Source organism: Candoia aspera, chromosome 1 (assembly GCF_035149785.1).
Source record: "Candoia aspera isolate rCanAsp1 chromosome 1, rCanAsp1.hap2, whole genome shotgun sequence".
NCBI lineage: Eukaryota > Metazoa > Chordata > Lepidosauria > Squamata > Boidae > Candoia > Candoia aspera.
The window spans coordinates 177,059,757-177,081,732 of record NC_086153.1 but is presented as its reverse complement, the minus strand read 5'-3'; the positions used below and the strand labels follow the sequence as shown (position 1 = coordinate 177,081,732).

At 37.2% G+C, this 21,976-nt stretch overlaps 2 protein-coding genes across 4 annotated transcripts in view; one reads left to right on the top strand and one right to left on the bottom strand.

Annotated features, from left to right (window-relative positions):
- Positions 1-6,983, top strand: part of NIF3L1 (NGG1 interacting factor 3 like 1) — a 14,719-nt gene extending 7,736 nt beyond the window's left edge. For 2 of the 3 annotated variants that reach the window (XM_063318016.1, XM_063318017.1), the window contains 3 exons: positions 426-509; positions 1,026-1,234; positions 6,501-6,983. In XM_063318016.1, the coding sequence (XP_063174086.1) occupies positions 426-509; positions 1,026-1,210 (269 nt within the window). In that variant the 3' untranslated portion in view covers positions 1,211-1,234; positions 6,501-6,983. The remainder of the gene's footprint in view (positions 1-425; positions 510-1,025; positions 1,235-6,500) is intronic. The other variant, XM_063318018.1, reaches the window with a different exon arrangement.
- ORC2 (origin recognition complex subunit 2) lies at positions 2,220-21,976 on the bottom strand. Its single transcript, XM_063318013.1, has 16 exons — positions 21,873-21,976; positions 21,215-21,352; positions 20,850-20,936; positions 19,802-19,894; positions 18,473-18,501; positions 17,898-17,955; positions 16,672-16,856; positions 15,404-15,502; positions 12,285-12,394; positions 10,771-10,903; positions 9,571-9,667; positions 8,708-8,854; positions 5,780-5,951; positions 4,771-4,832; positions 3,073-3,191; positions 2,220-2,742 (listed from the first exon to the last, which is right to left on the bottom strand). Exons 1-16 carry the CDS (start codon positions 21,961-21,963, stop codon positions 2,659-2,661), a joined length of 1,704 nt encoding a protein of 567 aa, XP_063174083.1. The 5' UTR covers positions 21,964-21,976; the 3' UTR covers positions 2,220-2,658.

The window sequence follows — 21,976 nt, the reverse complement described above, 5'->3', positions numbered from 1 at the left end:
AAGAGCTCCTTTTCATAAATGAGAGGTGAGAGAAAGAAATCCATATCCATCACTACACTTCAAAGACTCATTTGGTCACATGGTATTGCTACTACACTCTTAAGATGCTAGCTTATACCAGCTAGTTTCACTTAATGCTAAATCACTGAGTCAGAGCATTGCCTTGTGTAGGCTAGAATTAACTGTTCTGACTGGCAGCAGTTCTCTCTTAACTGAAGATGAATGAACCTGCTGGTTTGTGTCTGTAAGATCGATGGCTTGTGAATGATTACTAAAGGGCCAGGGAAACAAACGATGATCCAGTCACGTACACCAACCTGCAGCCCTTAATCCATTGCCCACCACTCTGCATAATCCAAGGAAAAAAAAACAAACCTAATCACAAAACTTGCAGCACTTAACTATGCTAACTATTCTTTCTGTAGAGTCCCTGGTGAAGGTGGTTGCTCTTTGTGCTGGTTCAGGAGCAAGTGTTTTGCAAGACACAGAAAGTGATCTCTATCTTACCGGTGAGAACTTTTTAAAAACAGGATATTGGAAAAGCTGCCTGCTAAAAGAAAACTCATTTTCTTGTAGATCAGAAATACCAAAACCACTATTGTTGATACATTTGATACGTTAACTTTGTACTACTATTCACTGGCTAAGTTTGTCTAAATAAAATATTAGTATCCCCTTTTTTGCCATACCCTTTAGCCACTATTTATATGAAATATGAAGAACTTGGTTTGTTGGAAGTAACCCAAATTTGTAAAGTTAATTACAGTAATGCAGTAACTCACTTGGAATACAGAGACCTGGATTTGGAAAAAAATTTGATTCTCTGAACCCTATTCAGGTGTTTTGCTACCTATCCCTGTACTTCAGATATTTTTGCACATTTAAGAGTGTAAATTATTCATGTAAAGTATTTTTACCTACATCATCAGACAGACAGGGTCTCAAGATAGTTTTAAGTAAGAATAGTAAGCAAATAAACCCTGCCTGAATTCTGAGTGCCTTGCTGCCTCTTGATTGCATTGTAGGAGAAATGTCCCACCATGATGTACTAAATGCTGTTTCCAGCGGGATTTCTGTGGTCTTGTGTGAGCACAGTAACACTGAGCGAGGTTTTCTATTAAAGCTGCAACAAATGCTGGCCATGCATTTTATGAACAAGATCAATGTCATCATTTCTGAGAGAGACAGAGACCCCCTTCAAGTTGCGTAAAAGAAACAAATGTTGAGGTATGATGTAAGTATATATCCTTCAGAGATGTAACAAATATATTGGCAAAAATATACTTTGATCCCTTACATGTTAACAATATCATACCTGGAAATGAGCAAATGGCTGGTTGAACAAGGGAAAAATGACTTTATTATAGCTGAGAAAATTATATTTGAATACTTAGATTTTTATTTTACATCTTGAGAGTATTAAGTTGGGGGAAAGCTTATGTGCGGTCTCCAACTAACAGCCTTCTCTCACTGAATGTTCTTCCTGCCACTCATTTTTAATCTGCCTTCTAGTTATTTTACTTGCTCCACTACTCCATCCTTGTCCTCTTTTCCTTCTCCCACATTTTTGACAGAGGTCAGTCTTGCTGATCCCTTGATACTGGGAACTTTTCCTCAGGCAGATCATTATTTGTCACCCTAGTTTCTACTTGTACTTCCTTTACAACAATATTCATTTTTCATCACCAAACTTGGATCCATTACTCACTCATTAACATCAATCAAACTTTTTCCTCTACTATCTACATCAATATAATTTATTTTTATTTTATTTATATTTCAAATTTAGTCACCACCCATCTGACTCAAAGAGCGACTCTTTATAATTATATAAACTTCTGAAGCCACATTTACCTTCAGGGATGATATGGGAGGAGAGGTGTTCTGGAAGAATCTAGAAAGTGTTTATTTTCAGTTAATGCTCTCTCAATATTTCAAAAATAGTTCTCTAAGACAAAGAAGTAATTACATGGCATAACAGAACCATACAAAAGGACACAACTGCACGTTATTTTTATTCAGAGAGTTTTTAAATAGCCATTATGTACTTATCTGTGATATCATTAAGAAAAACTTAGGTTAAAATTAGCATGTTTGCTGTTGCTTTAATTGACAAAGAGAACTCAGCTGAAGTTTAAACTTTTAAAATGAATTATATTGGGGAAATCTTTTGTTTCCAATTAAGGCTAAAAAATTAATAAACTATGATATCCTACATCTCTGGTATCAATAGTTTATTTTGCTCAAGTCAAACCAGTTTCCTAACCCAATCCTTCCATCTCACATGACACATACTTGAAGATCAAAAATAGTCTGTATATACGATGTATTAAAAATACACCAATAAATAGCTGAAAAGGATTCAGCTACTAAAAGCCAACCACATGTATTATCAAGCACAAGTTCTCCAGTTAAGCCCTTATTTCCAGAAGATTTATGAACAGAAGGCACATTATTATCGATGGATGACATTTTCTTGGTCTGTGATGGTATAGACTGGCAAGGGGAGAAACCTGAACAGTTAAAATTGGCTTGGCTTATACAGCATCATACTCCATTATTACAGGTAGATTAGACTCCTGAGATCAGCAAAATGGCTACACGGTAGGATAAAATCCAACAGTTCTTAACAGCAATTGCCCTTGGCTGTATGAACCTTCAAACGTCATTATCTTTTTGCAAAAAGTCAGCCAATATTCCAGCATCCACAGGAATTAATAAATATTCTACTCCATCAGCACCCTGAAAACAAACAGAGAATTGGACATATAAAAATGGAATTTTTTTTACTCAGTCCCACTAGTACATAATTCAGTATTTTGCCAGGAATCTATACAATGTAAACTTACGCTTGTGCTGCAGTTTCAGTAACAGAGCAATATTTGGCTTCTATCAACAGCATAGTTACAAAAAATATGGCATTTTGTCTTCACTAAGAAACACATACTTGTGATATTCTACTGGCATTTATCAATGTAGCCAGAATAATTCAGCCTGGATTCTTTCTGCAGCTCAAACATGGTTAAGTAAGCACATAAGTTCACAACTAACACAAAGTAACACCTCACTCACCCTCTTAGTCCGAATGAGCTTGTGATCCCTGAATTCTGTGAGCTGAGCCCTAAGAGTTAGGTCACTATTGACCAAGAAGGCCTCCCGACACCGTTGATACAAATCTTGGAAAGAAAGACCTAGCAAAAGAGAAGGAAAAGAGGCTTAACATCAAGCATAACAAATATAATCTTGTTCAGATGGACAACTCTCACTTCAACACCAAGGAACATCATCTAATCCAATCTGTAGAATCTAATTCCTAGTGCTGGGAGTAATTCGTTTTTAAACTTTCAATGAGAAATGCACGTATTAATTATTGTACATAAAATTAGTTTAAGACCACAGCAAAAATACAGTAGAAGGCAAATCAAGCCACCAATGTTCAATCATAGAGCATACTTGGAGCACATTTCTCTTTTTTTAAATAATAATTTTATTAAAGATTACAATTAGAAAAAATAAAATACAAACAACAGAAAATATAAAAATAATAAGAAAAAATAGAAAGTGCAGAAAAGAAAAGAAAAAGAAAAACAGAAGAAAAAGAAACGAAGAAGTAATTTTCCCCTTCATCACAAGAAGTATAAACAATTTTGGTAACTTATCACCATCTCAAAATACAGCAAATGCTCTCTTTTTCCCATTTCTCATCTCTTAACTCTATATCCTTCCCTGTACTTTTAAGATCTTGGCTTTTAGCCCCTTCAAAAAATGTCCTGGAACTTGATTTCTTTTCATATTTTCCTTGTCTCTTCTCAGAGGATCCTTCAAAACTTTAACAGATCTCTTTTGTAAATCCAGTAAAAAAAAGTTATCCAAATCACTCTTTTGGTTTGATATTTGTAGGTCTCTTTTAAGTATTAAGACATCAACCAGTTTCATTTGTATATCCAGTAAATCTTCTTTTTCTATATCATTTCTGTAACTTAATCGTCTTTAAATCCACATTCAAATCAATTTCAATCTTATCTAGTATAGTTTATTCCTCTTCTGTGACATCATTTACACATCTATGATGTCAAACATTCTTAAAATTAATTTCTGAGTCCATTGTTCCCAAATCTCCTCCAAAACATCCACTGTTAAAGTGTTTTGCTCCATTCTGTATTAGTGAGTCAAATTTAAGTATTCTCCTTTAATTATCTTTCGTTTCTTTTAGTTCCCTCTAGTGTCCAACCTTCAAAGTCCCATCCTATCCCGTTTTTTCCCCAAAAACCCAAACAACAGTTTCCCATGGGAAGTATTCTTATAATTAATTTCAAATTCTTATTTCAAATCCATCTAGACCCTTCGTCTGTTTTTAACTTTCCAAAATCAACTCTCCAAACACCCTTTTGCTGTTTATTCCAAAAAGTAATATTGTACCATCCTTACCATTTAAATTGTGCTCCTTGTGAGGAAGTGCTTAGAGGAACCTTACAACTTAAATAAATTGAGATTGATTTGCCTAAGGCTAGAGTTGGTTTTGACTGCAAAGCCTCAGAATGGTCTTAAATGTTTTCCACTTTACTTCCTAGTTTATTTATCTCTTTAGTTAAAAGCTCTACCATATTCCAACCAGAAAAAATCATGTGCAGGTGGTCCAGATACCATTAAAGGTCTCAACCCATTTATTAACAGATACCATGTTCAAAGTCAATGTCTTCTACCAAACTCTTGTCTTGACAACACTACTCTAGTTTGACCTTCAGAAAACAAATTACAAATGCATGTTACCTAGATAGGAGGGATTTTCCTTATTCTCCAACTGGTACTCTACCAAGAGCCTAAAAATACCCCTGAAAAGAGAGAGAACCATGTTAATATAGTTAAATACAGCAAGATCATAGACCCACTCCTTGTTTAGCAACTGTCTTGATTAGCGACCATTTGCAAATATGACAGTAATAAATTCTTTTTCCAACCAGTGTGTGCATATACAACCAAATTTCATACACATGACAACAATGCAGGCCAGAGTGAAAGTAATGCTGGCATAGCTGTACAAGAGAACTTTATCTGAATGAGACGGCAGCAACCAGTGATCTTCGAAGTGTCTCTCTTCAGGTACGTGTTCACTTAGCGACCATTTCGCTTAGCGACCTGGTTATTGGAACAGAACTCGGTTACTAAACAAGGAGTGGGTGTACTTATCTTCAGTGAGAAAAAAATGTTCTAAAAAAAAAATCCATACTCGTCACACCATTTATATGTTCTTAATTTTATATATTTTTTTGCAATTCCACTGAACACTGGAATAGCTCTCATTATTCCATGCATCAGCATTACCGGTTTTTTTCCTCTCCCCAAAGAAGAAAACCTTTTTTATATTTATACATATGCTAAGTTTAGCCAGTTGTTTGTGTGCACATGCACATAAGACAGAAACACCATCTATTTTTAAGTTCCTCATATGAGAAAGGAATAAAACACGATGCGCAAAATCTAAGATTTGGGTTCTACCTCAGCTATGTTACGAAAAATATTAGAACACATTGGTTCTGAGAAACTCGGCATCACACATCCTTGAACTTGTTGAGTGGGGCAGTTGGCAACCACAGTTCAGCACATTTGGAGGGTCCCAAGTTCCCTATCCTGCACTAGGAACGCATACCATTACGTTATTTCACATCCCTACTTGAAATGCATAAAAGAATTGTTTTCAGTATTAGTCTTACACGTTAGGTTTTTTTTCTTTCTGGTCACAGGGAAGAATCTCTCCTGTTCCTCACAGACTATTTCTTACCTTGCATTAGGAGTAAGGCTGCAGAGAACATGTGTGAGGGAGCTCAATGCCAAAGATCCAGAATGCTGTACCAAGAGGGAGTTCTCATAGGATGTTTCTTCTACATAAGGACTGAATGTGGTTGTTTCATACCACAACCAATTATACATACTTTGTTTTGCTTGATCCCACACTATGAGTGCAGAAAACAAATATCAAAAAGAAAGAAAATATTAGGTGTACTAAGAGGAGTGGAAAATACATCTCACAAAAATGTTGGGGAATCTGTAACTCTGGAAATGGCTTTCCATAGCAGCTTTTGTGACATGCCAGCATAAAAATGGCAGAGAAAGGAAGTAATTCCAAACTATTACCTGAACTAAGTTCTTTTTGTGACAGATCGTTGTTTGAATAAGGTCTGATACTAATTAGAAAATAGCACATATCTTTAGTGCAGAGGTGAAGTTCAAGGGACTCATTTGGCCTTTGGGTGGCAAACTGGGGGATGCACTCCAAACAAGACGACAAAGAACAAATGTAATTTAATATGAATATAATTATTAAGCCCAAATAATTTTATTCCATCACATTATTCTATCACAATTTCAAAGCCTTCTGGAACTGTGCCCAAGGCTTTCAGAGGCCTCATGCAAGTCTGGAGTCTCAAGTCATACGTCTCTGATAAAGTGCAATTATAGCATCATTTGAATAGCCATTTCTATTGCCTTTTCATTTTTATTAGAAACGACACTGGATTCTCACCATGAAGGCTCCTTCTGATTAGTCTGACAGAGGCATCTAGAGAATCGAGTTAACTCACCCTATCTCCCAAGACAAGAAGCTTTGACTAGACCAAGTCTTAAAGGCTCCACCTATCAGCCCAGTCAGTTTCTCCCATGACGCCGCCATAGAAAAAAGCAACTGGAGGGAAAACTTCCAAGGATAACCATACAGAGGAATGTTTAACTAATGTAAAGATGGAAGACAAGCCACTGTCCTATGAATCTTAATTAAAGGAGCATGGATAGAAAAACAGCTGATGTAGATGCCATCTGAATAAATATGAGAACAGCTTCTAGTCCAATACACAGTGCAAGTTAGAAAAGGGCAAACATTTGAATATTGACTTTACTATAAATAGCACTTGCATTTCATATACAGCTGTTGATGGAATTCTCTTGTAATGGCTTCATTAGCTTTTCTGCAATAAATCTACTTACCAGAATTTTTGTATCTGAAAGTCTATACTTGAAGTTTCTTGCCTACCCAGTCAAGATAAGTCTGGTGGTTACAGAGAGAGGTTATTAGGAGAAAAAGTGATGTATAGTCAGAAGGCTAGATAATATAGCTTCTCCAAAATCTACAGAGATGAGAATGAGAACATTCTGGCTTTCTGATAGACTCCAACAGAACTGATGAGAAAGCCAGAGTCTGCCTTCTGACTGTGTTACAATGAAAATTTCTCTGTGTGAGTACATCTGCAATGATTGAAATGACTCGGGATCTATTCACTAACTGAAGAATATCAAAAAATATCTTCAAAGTAAATAAGAGTGTTACTGGAATTACTGTTGACTTTTGCATCGTGATTTTCCATAGCATCCTACAGCTCAGAGAAATTAATAAAGGGTAAAGTGTATTGCAAGCTTGGTGATAGCATTCACTGCCTTGGTTCTCTGTGATAGGAACCTAACGTATCTTGGAAACAGGACTGAAAATAGCAAAACACTGTTAGCCTGATCTACTTCTATGCTCTTTGTGTATGTTGTACAACAAAGAAGTAAAATTTGTCACCTGTTTGTGAAAGGATTTGGTTTTTATATCTGATAATCCATGTGAGAATCTGAAGATGTTAAATAAGCATGCTTCATAAACATGCTTTATAAAGCCATTTGGACAGTCCTAAGCCTTACCAAGCGGATGCCACACCTGTTTTTCTGACAGAAAATCCTGAGCTGCAAACTCGGCAGTATGCTCTCCATCTTGTAAGGCAGCAATCACTGGCTAAGTCTGCCCACTACCTTCAGAAAACCTTATCTATAGAAAATGGATTTTGAAAACCTGTGGATATATAAACCTCAAGCACAAGTGTGCACGTATAGCATGATAAATGCCTTTCAAATCTATAAAGGGTATGAAATCTGTAGAAGTTATATTTTAATTGTTTACAGATTGTTTGTGTTACACTACATTTTTATGCTGTATTTTAAATGCAGAGCACACTACCATTCTCTTAGCAAATTTGGAATTACAAAGATGGAGTTGATTCATAAGGCAGGGTTTTTAATTTTTAGGATTTTTCTTTCTTTCTTTGAGGTGAATATGTCATGTGGCTATGCCCAGAAAGAAAGAACAAAGTAAAACAAAACAGGTTAAAAGAGAAATGAGCTCTAGAAAGAGACTAACTGTATCCTAGTTGAAGGCCTATAGTGAACTGGCTGGCTGGCACAGTTTGTGAGACTAAGCTGGTCATCTATGCCCTGCTATGTTGAGGTGGTAGAGTGAATTAGCTCATTCTGGATGCCTCTGCACACCAACTGGGTAGGGACACATTAAAATTAATTAAATAAGTTCACACATGTCTGCAAAAATACAGCAGACTCGTAAGAAGATTAGTATTGTCATCTTGGTAGTGAAGCAATGTCTTTAACATTTATTTGTAAAAAGACTTTATTAAAAAAAAACCTTGCTAACATAAACTGTGATCTGAAACTGCCTTTGAACTGTTCTGAGATTCTGGTTTATCAGTCCAAAATAAATCATAGTTTCTAAGAAAGTTAAGTATAAAATAATAATAGTAATAATAATACCATTGTGAAAATGTACAGTACATTAAAAAAACAGCCTTAGAATGCATTATACTTTACCACAACAGGACCTGTTACTACTGTCTGGCTTTATGATGAATTTACATACAACATATACAGTCTGAAAAACCCAATAACCTACTGAGCGGTGCATTAATATGATCAATAGACGCTATGAGGTAGACATTGGAAAGCGAAGACAACTGTCCTAGGATTTGCTGATTTTTATCTCCTCTTAACATTTGACTGTCCAAGTTGTGGATGAGAAGATATAGCTCCAAAGAAACATCTAGCAAACAGCAAGAAGAAAAAGAAATATCAATAGTCTAAGATCAAAAATAGGTTATATACAAATTGGTTTCAGGATTGGAGTCTGGAGTATTTAGTATTTATATGAAAAAAATGCCACTGTTTGAAATAAAAGTTTTTCCAGAACAGCTTACAAACATTTTTAAATTGCAATTAAATTTACTCTTAAAACAGTAACTTACAACAATAATATACATTAAATCTTCATTAAATTAATAACCTATATTAAACTTTCATTAGATAATCAATATATGCATTGATATATTGATGCTTGTCCCTATAAGTCATCAAGAGTCAGGGTTGACTCCATGGACAATAACAAGCTTTTAGTCATTTCTATACAATCATGATAGGATTGAGCTTTGTGATGGGCAAGTTGAAAAGGGGAAGACCTCTGATTGGGATGAAAAGCTGGGATGAACTAAGACAGAAATCCAAGGATATCAGAACTGCAGAAAAAATCTTTGCTGTATGATCCCTATCTTTTGGGGGGCCTTGGGGATTCAAAACCTATTGCCAGACAATCTTTCATTCCAAAGCAGGAAGCCCAGCATTATTTCAAAGCCTACTGGATCAAGTCCCACAATTTCTAATTTTCTACTAGATGCAATCACCTCAGATCATTAGCAACAATATATCAAGAATTTTTAATGGAGCAGTACACAAACTTCTAGAATGACTGCCCATAAAGTTTACCTTCTTTAAATCTTTTTAGGATGAAGTCCACCTGGTCCTGGGGGCTACGAAAGGTACCCATGTGATTCAATACCTCTTCTGTTATGGAATTCAAAATCTGGCACAGAAAAATGGCAGGTCATCATCTTCTTTTAACACTTTGTTCTTAAACATTCTTAGAAGAATTAAACCTGAGCTAAAAACAACTTTTAACCATTATGTCTACTTGAACAAGTTATAACATTCCTGTACTGAAAGCAAAATCTAGTAGAAAAACTCTCACAAAATATAGAAAGACCTTTCACATAAAAATGTATAATAAGTGAAAGAAGATATCATGGACTGCAGCTTTTATACTGAGAGCCAGTTTGGGGTTGTGATTAAAGGCACTGGATTAAAAGCCAGGAGACCATGATTTCTAATCTTGCTTTAGGTACAGAAGCCAGGTGGGTGATTTGGGGCAATTGCTCCGTCTTAGCCCTGGGAAGAAGGTCCTAGCAAAGCCACATCCAAAAATGTTGTCAAGAAAGGTGCAGAGACTTGTCCCTATAAGTCATCAAGAGTCAGGGTTGACTCCATGGACAATAACAAGCTTTTAGTCATTTCTGTGTTTCAAATTAATCCAATTTGCTCCTAATAGCTTACTTTTCCTTATAAGTGGAATCTATAAATAAACAAGTTGCAATCAAAGAAAGTCTACAACACAGATTGGCTGGCTATGTTCATATAATATGCTTAGCCATGGTTTAACTGTGGTTTACTGAACAAACCACAACAGGCTGGATCACAGAACACTCTAAACCAGAAACAAGCAAATTGTAATTTAGCTGTGTTGTTAGAATGCAGCCTCCATATTTTAGAGTTAACCGCAGAAAAGATAAGCAATTTAAGCAAGGTAGTCCTTGTTTAGTCCTTGTTTACCTACCACAATTGGGACTGGCAACTCAATCGTTAAGCAAAGTGGTTGCCAACTGAAACCATGACTGTGCTTATGATCTTATTTCAGCTTTCCTTTCTTTTCCAGACCTGAGGAGGTTATAAATGCAAAGATTGGCTGTAATGCTACTTTTTCATTACCATTGTAACTGTGAAACAGTCACTAAATGAGGCAGTCACTAAAACAAGGACTTCCTGTAACAGCCTTCTGTCTATACCACTACATTTTGTAGTAAAGCATTAGTTAACTTTGACCAAAACTAGCCATATTTCTGTTTTGCTTACTGATTTCACGGTGATGTTGGGGAAGAATCCATTTACAACAAGATGTACAGAATCCTGAAGAAGAGAAATACGGAAATTCTCCAACAGATCTCTCTTTGAACCTAATCCATAGAGCACAATATTGAAGCCCAGGCTGTAAGAAAGAAAGAAAAAAAGTTCCCTGAAGATCACAAAGCCACATGCAGTGCAATATGATGTATTGAAAATGTTTGGGCTGATCACAAGACCTTGTTCTGATGGGGGGGTGGGTTTGAATATTTTTTCTGTGTTTACTTCTGAGCACTAATACCAATAACTGAAGATTTTATTTTTTAAAAATCCAGGATTTCAGTTTCTCTATAAATACTATACCAGTTTTTTCTAACCAAACTTTCAATTCTTTACCTATTAACAAAGATATGTAAGTTTTCTGCTAATTGTCTATCCTAGTTTTCTATGTTAATTATGTATTCTCTCAATATCAAAAGCTGTGTCTTAAACAGATCAGAAAAAATATCAGGATTCTTAATATCTAATCTCTCATACATTTATTCAAGAAAATTGAGGTGACAGTTTGCTCAGCATTGAATCTATTTCATTCTGTTTACTTTTTTGACTAGAACAGTCTCTCAGTATTAGACTTGTGCCAGCATTACTGGCCCCCTGGAAGCTATTAATAGAGGAGAATATACGTAGCTGAGGGTTCAACCTTGGTGCTCCCTGAGCTTGGTGGTTTGCTTGCAGACGTTTCATTACCCAACTAGGTAACAGAATAAGTGTGGCGTTTGCTCCCGGTTTATAGGTATTCACGCAGAAAGAATATGTGGTTCCAATAGAAGAGAATATATGTAGTTCAGGGTTGAACATATGGACATCAAACACTTCAGGAAGCATGCAAATGGGAGAAATTTGCATGTAGGCAAACCTCCACCAAGGAACAACTCTTCTTTCTGCACGAATGCCTATAAACAGGAAGCAAACCCCACACTCACTCACACCGATAATGTTACCTAGTTGGATAATGAAATGTCTGCAAGCAAACCACCAAGCTCAGAGAGCACCAAGGACTCCATGGAAGCTATTAAAATCAGAATTGGCCTGGAAGGCCTATGAAGGCTCAGGATGATACCACTGAATTATTGATAGCTACTGATGATTTTGGAGGATTTTGTCTTACATCTGCTTTTGTGACTTTCTGAATTTTAATTTTTACCATGGATGTTTTAGTGTATTGTTACTGTATATGTTTGTGATAAACCACTGAGAGTCCAGTTGATTGTGGGCACAAACAAAAAAATAAATACAATTATCGTAATTTTATACCTAGCATTCATTTTTTTAAAGAAAGTATTTACATTTTTTTCAAATATCCATGAAATTGTTTATGCAGACCTCAATTCCAGGAAATATGAACTATATCCAATGATGAAGTGCAGTTTTATTCAACAGAATGATTTCAAAGCATAGGTATGGTGACTTTATTTTAATTTATTCTGTGCACTGCAAATTCTTACTGAAATATAAGGGATACTTACTGCAGTTGCAACATCCATTTGTAGAAGAGAGATTCATGTTGTTTGATTAACTTCTCACGTTCAACAGCAAAAGCAACAGGTACGTTGCTCAAGAAGTTTTTCAGGGACTCCTAGACCATTTACATTCATTGTAGAAATAAAGGACACTCATCAGTAAATGTTTAATTAATGATATAATGAAAAAGTTCTTAATTGATGGCTTTGAACAGAATGAAGATCTTCATTATCAGAAAAGAGATTTCCATCAATTCCTTCTCTGTCTCCCAGCTCAGGAAGGGCTATGTAAGAGAATGCAATTGAAAGTGCTGGTTTTAACTTCTGAAGCACTTTGTGGCTTGGTGCTGAATTAACTTTAGGACTGCATCTCTCCACTGGAATTGGCCCAACCACTTTGATCATGCTGGGAAAAACATGATGGTCTCCTATTTTGGGGAGGCCAGGGGGCCAAGGCCTGGATGTGTTGTTTTTTGTCATCAAACCAGCACGCTGGGATGGGCTGTGGCGGGAAGGGCATTTGGCCCCAACTGTAGTTGCCTTCCGGAAGCCTCTGAAAATGGAGCTTTTCTAGAGAGTGTTTGGGGACTAATGCCAGATGCTATCTGGAATGTGGGTTTGTCTATTTTTGACTGCTGGTTCTTGTATTTTTGTTGTTGTTACTGTTTTTCTTGTTGTGAGCCCCCAGGAGCCTACATACAATTGCAGCAGGATATGCGATAAACAAACAAACAAACAAAAAGGGATATACGGCCTTTTAAAGCCACAAAGGTGCTTCAGTGAGGTGTGGGCGTGCACACTTAAAGAAGCTGCATCTTTTCCTGGATTCATACATTACTCCTGTGATCCCAACAAAATATGTGCTTGAGTTAAGAAGGTGCTAATGGGGAGCAAGAATGTGCTTCAAAGTGGGTGTGCTAACTGCACTTCTTTAACTCAAATGTGTATTTCCTGATACCATATAGCTACTAGGTAAGCCCAGGAAAAGACACTGGACTCTGCAGGCATGGTACATGTGCACAAATTTCAGAATACTCAGCAATCCCTGTGCCAAATAGGGAATTCTGGTAGTTGGAGTTTACAGGCAGTCCTCAACTTACAACCATTTGTTCAGTGACCGTTCAAAGTTATGGCGGCACTGAAGGGACTTATGACCAGTACCCAAAATTGTGCCGTTGCAGCACCCCCATGGTCATGTGATCAAAATTTGGGCACTTTGCAGCCCGCCTGCAGTTACAACCTCAGGGGCACTTCAATTCCCTCCACCTGCCTATCTCCCCCACATCTATGCCCTTTTGGCCCCCTGCATTCCACAGCCCCTACTGCCCTAGCTGACTTTTACCATCTTCTTGCTCCTGCTGCAGACCAAGCATGCCCAGCCTGGCCCCTCGCAAAGCAGCTGCTGGCCACACAAGGCTTTCTTCCCAAGGTTGCACACGGCAGTTTCCTCGCAAGACCTGGGGAAGATGGCCCTATGTGGCCAGCAGCTGCCTCACAAAAGGCCAGGACAGGCATGCCTCGTCAGCAGCAAGAACAAGAAGACTGTGAAGGTCAGCTGGGGTGGAGTGCAAGGTGGCAGGGATCTCAGAGTGTGGGGCAGCTGGGCTGGGGTGTCTGGGGCTTCCTGGGGCTGCTAGAGTTTTGTGGTGCTGGGCTGTGACTTTGCGTTGCAGTGCTGGGCTGCGGCTTTGTGCTGAACTGCTGGTGCAGCTGGGGCTTCCCAGGGCACTACGGTGCTGCAGCTCAGGGGCTTCCTGCAGTCCCAGAGCTGCAGCACGGCAAAAACCCGAACTGCAGCATGGCAAGCAGCTCCAGAGCAGTGCAGTTCTGGGGCTGCTTGCCGCCCTGCAAGGCAGGGTGCAGAGCAGCCAAAAGGGCAAAGATGGAGGGGAGATAGGCGGGTGAGGGGAGTTGAAGAGGAGGCAGTCCCTTACCTCACTGAGACTCGGGGCTGGGAGGGACCAAGCCTGGAATGGCTTGGATTGGGGTGGGTCCTCAGCTAATGACCGATGGAATTCAGTTAACAATGGCAACGGGGATTGCCGGAATTGCCATCACTAAGCGATGCAGTCATGTGACATCATGCTTTACAACTGCATTGCTTAGCAATGGAAATTCCAGTCCTAATTGTGGTTGTAAGTCAATGGCTACCTGTATGTATATCATTGTACAAAACTCATAGATTTGGTAACAGAATGTCTGGGACACTTTATAACCTAGAGAGCTTTCTTCTGGAGTCTGTTGAATTGCCCCCAGAAAGACGTTGGTTTAGAGAATTCTGGAATGGTCTGATGAAGGAAGGGACTGTACTCAAATGGGTACATTCTGCATACAGTCATGTATTTGGAGGGAATTAAGATTGGGGAAAGCTGGTATAAAGGATTAAAGGAACATCTCATTGTACTTAGATAATGGTATTAGGAATTTGTTTAATTTTACTGTATCTGGAGCCTACTAAGCTGCTTGATTGAGAACCAGTTTGGGGTAGTGGTTTAAGGCATCAGGCTGGAAACTGGGAGACCATGAATTCTAGTCTTGCCTTAGGAACAGAAGCCATCTGGATGACTTTGAGGTAGTCACTTTCTCTCAGCCTAAGAAGAAGGTAATGGTAAACCACTTTTGAAAATGTTGCCAAGAAAACTGCAGGGACTCATCCAGGCAGTTGTCAGATCAAGACTGACTCGAGGGAGGGGAGGGGAGGAGAGGACTTGCTTGATGACAACTCAGAAATTTACAGAAATTTCTGAGCCAGAATTTGCAGTAGCTAATAGATTTAAAAAAAGAAATCTGAGTTAAACTCAGTTCCTAGGGATCTGATGGGTAAGTATGTGTACTTTCCTTCGCAAACCATATAGAAGGTATTTGCCACTGACTTATTTCAGAATGTTTTTGAAATTTTCAATCTAGTTTATAGCCCTGGGGTTTCCTCATAGTTTTCCATCCAACTACTAACCAAGTCCAGCTCTATTTAACTTTTCAAGATCAAACAAGGTTATTAAATGCTGTCATCTGCTGTGACAGCTAACTGCACAGAGGATACAGCATTCTGCAGTTTGTAAACCATGACTGATGGTTTGGTATATTGTGTGAATCAAGATAAATCTCTTTCCCCGCACATACTGTACCTGATCCAGTTTTTTTTTCTCCAGTTTCTGCAGTGTTCGATCAGAGGTTAAAACTTTGGAACTGCTGTGTGCTTCAAAATACTCTTCTACCAAACTGCTCTGAGAACAAGCAGATATACACAGAAGAATAATTAAGTATTCTCTTCTGGCAACATTAATTGGGAAACAAATTGATGGCTTAATTTCATGAATCAAGATTCCAGAGAACTGATTAACTAAGTGCAAAACAGTACTACAGAAAACAGGATACTAAAATGAAGCTAAATCCTTTCTAATGCTTAACAGTGTACCGTATATACTCACGAATAAGCCCATCCACAGATAAGCTGACCCTCAAATTTTTAACCAAAATACCATGAAAAATGTGCCACCTGCAGATAAGCCTCAAATTTTTTGTGTTTTAGTTTTCACAATTGGCTTATCCACGGGCAATGCATTTTTCATATTATTTGACTATGACTATGTATGGGTACTTTAAAAAAACTATTACTGTATATACTCATGGATAGGCCCATCCACAGATAAGCCGAACCCAATTTTGGGGGTGTATTTTGAAACCTAAAATTCTCAGCTTATATGCAAGTATATACAGAATTTAAAAAAAATTTGGATGAAAATATTTTGCATGAGTTACATTTTCACTCACAGTAACATGAAAAAAGCAAACTTCTCTCCATTCCACCTTTGCTGTTTCACCTTTTCCCCGTGTGTTTAATTTTAGCTAACTTTTGTTAAACTAAGGGATGATATAATTTTGGTTTTAATTGTTTTTTTGGATGAAGCCAGCGGTGAAGTTTTTAAACCCATATAGGGAGATTATGACAAAATTCAACAGTCCTACTACAATGTTTATGCTTTATCTGAAAGATGCAAGGGAAAAAAATCCTTCTACAGACATGGTAATCCTTTCTATATACTACAGACATGGTAATCCCAGTGCACATATTAGAAATTACTTAGCTATAAGGATACAGCTAATATTGCCTTATATCCCCATCTTCACTTGGGGATATAATTAGGAATGTAAACCCAGAACTTACAACATAAATGAAACTTTACAGAAAGCATTTAGTAAATTTGTCTCCAGAATTAAGTCAGGAGAATTAAAGCTAGATAAATTAAACTGCAACAGAACACTTTTCAAAAACAACTCACTCAGAGAAAAAATGTATTTGATTTACTTTTGGATGCAGATAAAACTGGTTCTAAATGACATTATATTGTACTCATTGTGCCCTGGTAACAAACTGAACTCTGAGCATACTTACAGAAATGCCTCTCTTCAGCTTCTTAGTAGGTGTTTCTTTGTTAGGTGGAACAGAAGAGGTTTGGGATCTGATTGGCATTTCTGGACAAACAGCTTCATCAGCAGATACCACGCAAGCATCATCCCCTTCTTCTTCAGAGTATGAAGCAGAATAATCACTTTCACTATCAGAGCACATGTTTAAAGCTAAAAAGGAAAACACAGTTGAGAATACAGGTAGTCCTTGGATTAGGATGGCAACTGGGACCAGAATTTCCATTGCTAAGCGATATGGTCATAAATTGTGACATCACATGACCACATTACTTAGCAAGGGCAATCCCAGTTGCCGTTGTAACCCCAGGACTGTGGGTCATTGTGGACTCACATGACCATAACGTGGGAAGAGGCGGGAGTCCCAGGCAAGCAGGCCGGCAGGTGAGAGTTATGGGCAGGCTGATGCTACAGAGGGCAGGTAGGTGCCGATGACGGGCACTATGGAGCGCAGGTGGGCAAAAAAGCAGTGGGGACAGGAGCAACTTGCATCCTCCTGCCAGCTTCCCCACTGACTTTGCTTGTGGGAAGACAGCAAGGAAGGTTGCAAATGGCAATTATATGACCACAGGACACTGCAACCATCATAATTGCAAGCCAGTTGCCAAGCACACAAATCACAATCACATGACTGCTGCAACACTGCAATGGCTGCAAGTTTGAGGACAGGTTGTTAAGTTCCCTTCGTTCAGTGCCGTCGTAACTTTGAATAGTCACTGAACGAGCGGTGATGTACCTGTACCACTTGCTAGGAAATGAGACTGCAACAAGGGTATTCATTTCCCATCAAAAAAAATTTGGGAGAACAGAATGCTGGACTAGATAGATAGATTTTTAATTTGATTCAACAGGGCTGTTATGTTCTCAGGAGTTTCCCCTTCTCCTCCTGAGAATTTTGTCCAAGTTTTCATGTGCTAATTCAACGCAATTGTAAACTACATTTTAGCTATGACTGTTATAGGCAGTTAACACATTACTGTTTTGTCTTGATGTATGATACTGTAGGATGGAAAACAGTAGCTTCCTCATGAGAGCACTGCTATTCATATTTAAGATCTGGTATTAAAGCACCAAGCTGGGACTGTGGAAAACTCCTTCACTTAAAAACTCAAATACTGGAACTGAAGAGCAAATTATAGGAGGAACATCTCATAATGTCACCAAATTGTGTCAGCTGGAATTACTACTCCTTACCTGTCATTCTTTTCCGAGTCCAGTAAGATAATTTTGATAAAAAATCATTCCTCTTAGTCTGTTAGGAATAGCAAGCATGTTAGATCATATTCTCAAACAACATCTCATGTCTAAATATTCTATTTCCTAACCAGATAACCATCTAAATAGAAAAAAATAAATTTTGTTTCCACAATCTAGCTATAAAATCTATCTCAGCCAAGAGACTGAGCAAATGTTTTCAAATGTATAGTTTTTGTTTACATATAATGTCATCTGTTCATCAGCAGAATGGAAATCACACATGTACCTGACTTCCTTAGGAGATCTCCAAATTTACTTTGGAGAGATGGGGGATCTCTAGTGCAAATCCGGCAGCTATAGAGTTGTTAAATGGGAGGGGGAGGAAGTGGAATATCCTAATTCAACTATCATATATCATTTTCAAAAAGGTATCTTAAGATTGAATACATAAAAATATTTGAAAATATATATCTGTAGGCTAGAAAATAATACATTCTCAATGTAAGCAGCCTCAATTCTCTGAGTATTTCAACCATGATTGATATTTTTAACAGCCAAGCAATTTCACTCACCTCTTCCTGGTCTTTGCTTGAAGAATATTCTAGAAATTAAAAAAATGGTCACAAATTACGATTTTTCTACAAGCATCATGTTTTTTTGGTACTATTTCAAGTGTATCTCAGAATTTTCTAATGTATATTTCACCTAAAATCAGACATTGTTCCTAATTTGATATGTAGTATCTACACATTTTTCTATCCAAGTAACAATTTTCATCATTGTGCATGTAAGTAAGCAAGAACCAAACTGCATGTCTTTCGTATGGCTAAAGGAGTTTTCTGCCTTGATAACTCTATTGCCAATGTTTTTCCTCTATAAATTCTATGCTACCTAAAGTTCATCTGAATTATAGAGATAGTTCAGCATCTTTAAGTAGCCCTATAAATAATGTTTCAATAAATTTAAGTTTGTATGCTGCTAGTTCGGACAAGAAAATCGGGAGCAGAAAAATCAGCAAATCTATAGGTCCAGATACTAGCTTCTTTTGAGAAGCAGCTATTAATCTACACCATTCCTTCAACATTTGTTCTATAATTACCTAATTATAGACATTGCAATCTATATCACCCTGCAATTGGAAAAGCATGTTGCGGAAATGAGACTAAAGACTGGAGTCCTTGGAATCTGCGTATCGCTAGTCATGTAAATACATAATGATAACGTCGTACAGTAGGGGGTATGAAATTATAAATGCAGAATCCCAAAATGCCTTTTCAAGCAGCTACTATGAACATTCCCCCAATTTCTGTTAAATATTCACAATGAAACTGGGCACTCACATACATTTCTTTATTATGGTCCCTGACCAGAGCCCAACAATCAACAGCAGATGGAACAAAATAAAGCAGTTCATGACTAGATCGTTGAGGCAATCAAAGTGTGTCCGGTTTTACAGATAGCATAGCAAAGTTTGGCCATGTTCACAGACACGGAATCATACTGGACTGATAATAACAACTGTCACAGAATAATCAGAAATGCCTGGGTATTTTACTCAATATCCAGAGTCGTTGAGAGTCAGGCGGCATACAAGTTTCATAAACGATTATTATTAAATGAAGAATGATAAGATGGGACCTTGCATCCTTATTTGGGCACTCATTAAGGGATGGTGCTTCTATACTCAGCATTCAATTCCTTTTCCATTTTAGAAATTGTATAAATACAAATTCTGTATTCTTCAAAACTAGGCTCACAGGTAAGCAACAAAAGCAATGTAAAATACATATTCTTGTCTACCTCATTTCATTAGAATGACTCTTTTTAAAAAAAGCAAATTCTATAATTCCCTGATTTTAATCAAATATTTGATATTTTAAAAACTATTTAATAGAGCTTACTCTTGCTGATTTCAGGAGTGTTGGTTTTCTCCTCAAGCTTCTTCAAGAGGTCATGTTTTACATTCTTTCCAGAGTTCTGAATTAGCTCAGAAACTTTCAAGTAAAAAGAAACGTCCAATTAAAGCAGTGTGCAAACAGTACACAAATACTCAAAGGACAGCACAGACACTGTACCATGTACACATGTATTCAATATCCAAAGTCACTAACAGCAGTAAATAACATGATTCAAACACAAGACATACTCAGGGCAACAGGGATATTGTTACTTACCTACAGTACCTACCTATTTATTTTACTGATTTTGATTTTCAAAGTCTTTGGTTCCCTAAACAGCCCTTTACCTTGTAGGAACATTTTAGGAGTAGCAAAAGAGCTCTTTTTAGGAACCCTTTTTCTGGGATGGCACTCCATTTATGGACTTCCCTCCCTAAAGAGTCTGAATTAGTGTCCACATTAAACACCATTTCGACACCAAGTGAAGACCTTTCTATTTTCACAGGCTTTTTAATTGGCTTTTAATTGTGCTGCTTCCTAGTTTATATGGTGTTTTTATGTTGCATTTCATTTGATTTTATTATACATGTTTTAACTCAGACTGTATTTCCTATTTTTTCATTGTAAATTACCCAGAGCGTTTCAACTATTGGGCAGTTTAAAAAAATTAATAAAGGCCTGCATGCACTAGGTTTAGCTTTTTATTTTAAAACACTTCAATGTCAGCTATGTTGTGATACATTCTATGTATAGAACTTTCCAAAAATTTAGAAGCAAGCTGCCAAACTAACAAAAGTCTACTGTTGTGAAGTAGAGTTCTAAAGTCTCACCAATCCAATAAAATTGCTGAACACTACAGGACTAATTACCTATATCTTACACATAACTATGGAATCTGTTATTCATAGCATTAACAGACTTAGATATGTGAGTTCAAAGCAGATTTAGGTTTACTTTTTAAAGGAATTCATGAGAAAGCAAGTCATACAGATATAGACAAGTACCTATGTACAATATGTAAAAGAAACAGAGCATGGAGCAGAATACATACCTTTTTCTGCCATCCTACTAGAGCGTTTTGGAGTTTGGAATGGAAAAACATCACCTCCACTTGCACTGGAGCCATTTCTCATCGATTCTAAAAATATACAGATCAATTAACCCTCAGAAGCAAGCTTCTGGGGGGAGATGACAAAAGATTTATAGCAGCTCTATGCCAAAGGACAAAAAGATTATATTTTATTAGCAATATAAACATTTATATTTAAAAGCAAATATGAGTGTCTCACTTACTTCTTGGGGGCATTATGTACAAAATATTATTGAATATTTTCATACATAATATAAAACAAAAATCCACATAATAATAGCTGTGACAATGATGGATTTCCCAAAGTACATTTCTCTCATTAATACCTTGGACATCTAGTGCAGTCACATAATCCTGTTCTTTAAAAATATCCTGGGCTTCATCATCGGAGCTGTTCTCTGGATTTTTCATCCATTTTTTAATATCAAATGTATGTGGAGCATTTAACTTCCGAACTTTAAGACCTGAAAGTGCAATAAGACTGCTTAAAGAAAAATTACAATAAATAATTTCCCTAGGCCTGTTAAAACTGATAGTTTTTAGGGAAGTTATATATTCTACTTTAAGAAGGTTGACATTGACAAGAGGTTGGCAAGAGGAGTCAGTTGTCAAAACTTCCTGAAGACAAGGAAGACAAGGCCTCATCTCTATACATCTACATTAAAAGATAGTGTGCTGTTGTAAAGTCTTATTTTTCTGTTGTAAAGTTGTCCATACTGATATGGACAACTCTGCCAAAGTAGATCTCATCACAGTTAACTTACTATTGTAAGAGTGCTAAATAGTTCAGCAGCATAATCTTGCTCTCACTTCCTATTATCAGAGGATCAAGTTGTAATTTAAGTAGAGGAAAAGCCATTGCCATTTCAAAATGATGTAACTAAACATCTAAGCACAACAAAAATTATTAATATTTTTGGAAAATCCAAAATGAATAAATGTTACCTCATTCTAATATTAATAAAGTAAAACAACTAAGGATACCTGCATCCTCAGAGATGTGCTTCAGAACATCTTCATCAGCCACAAATTTGATCTCTAGGACATTATTCCTCTTTATCTTTGGTTTACTCATATCAAGGTATCTA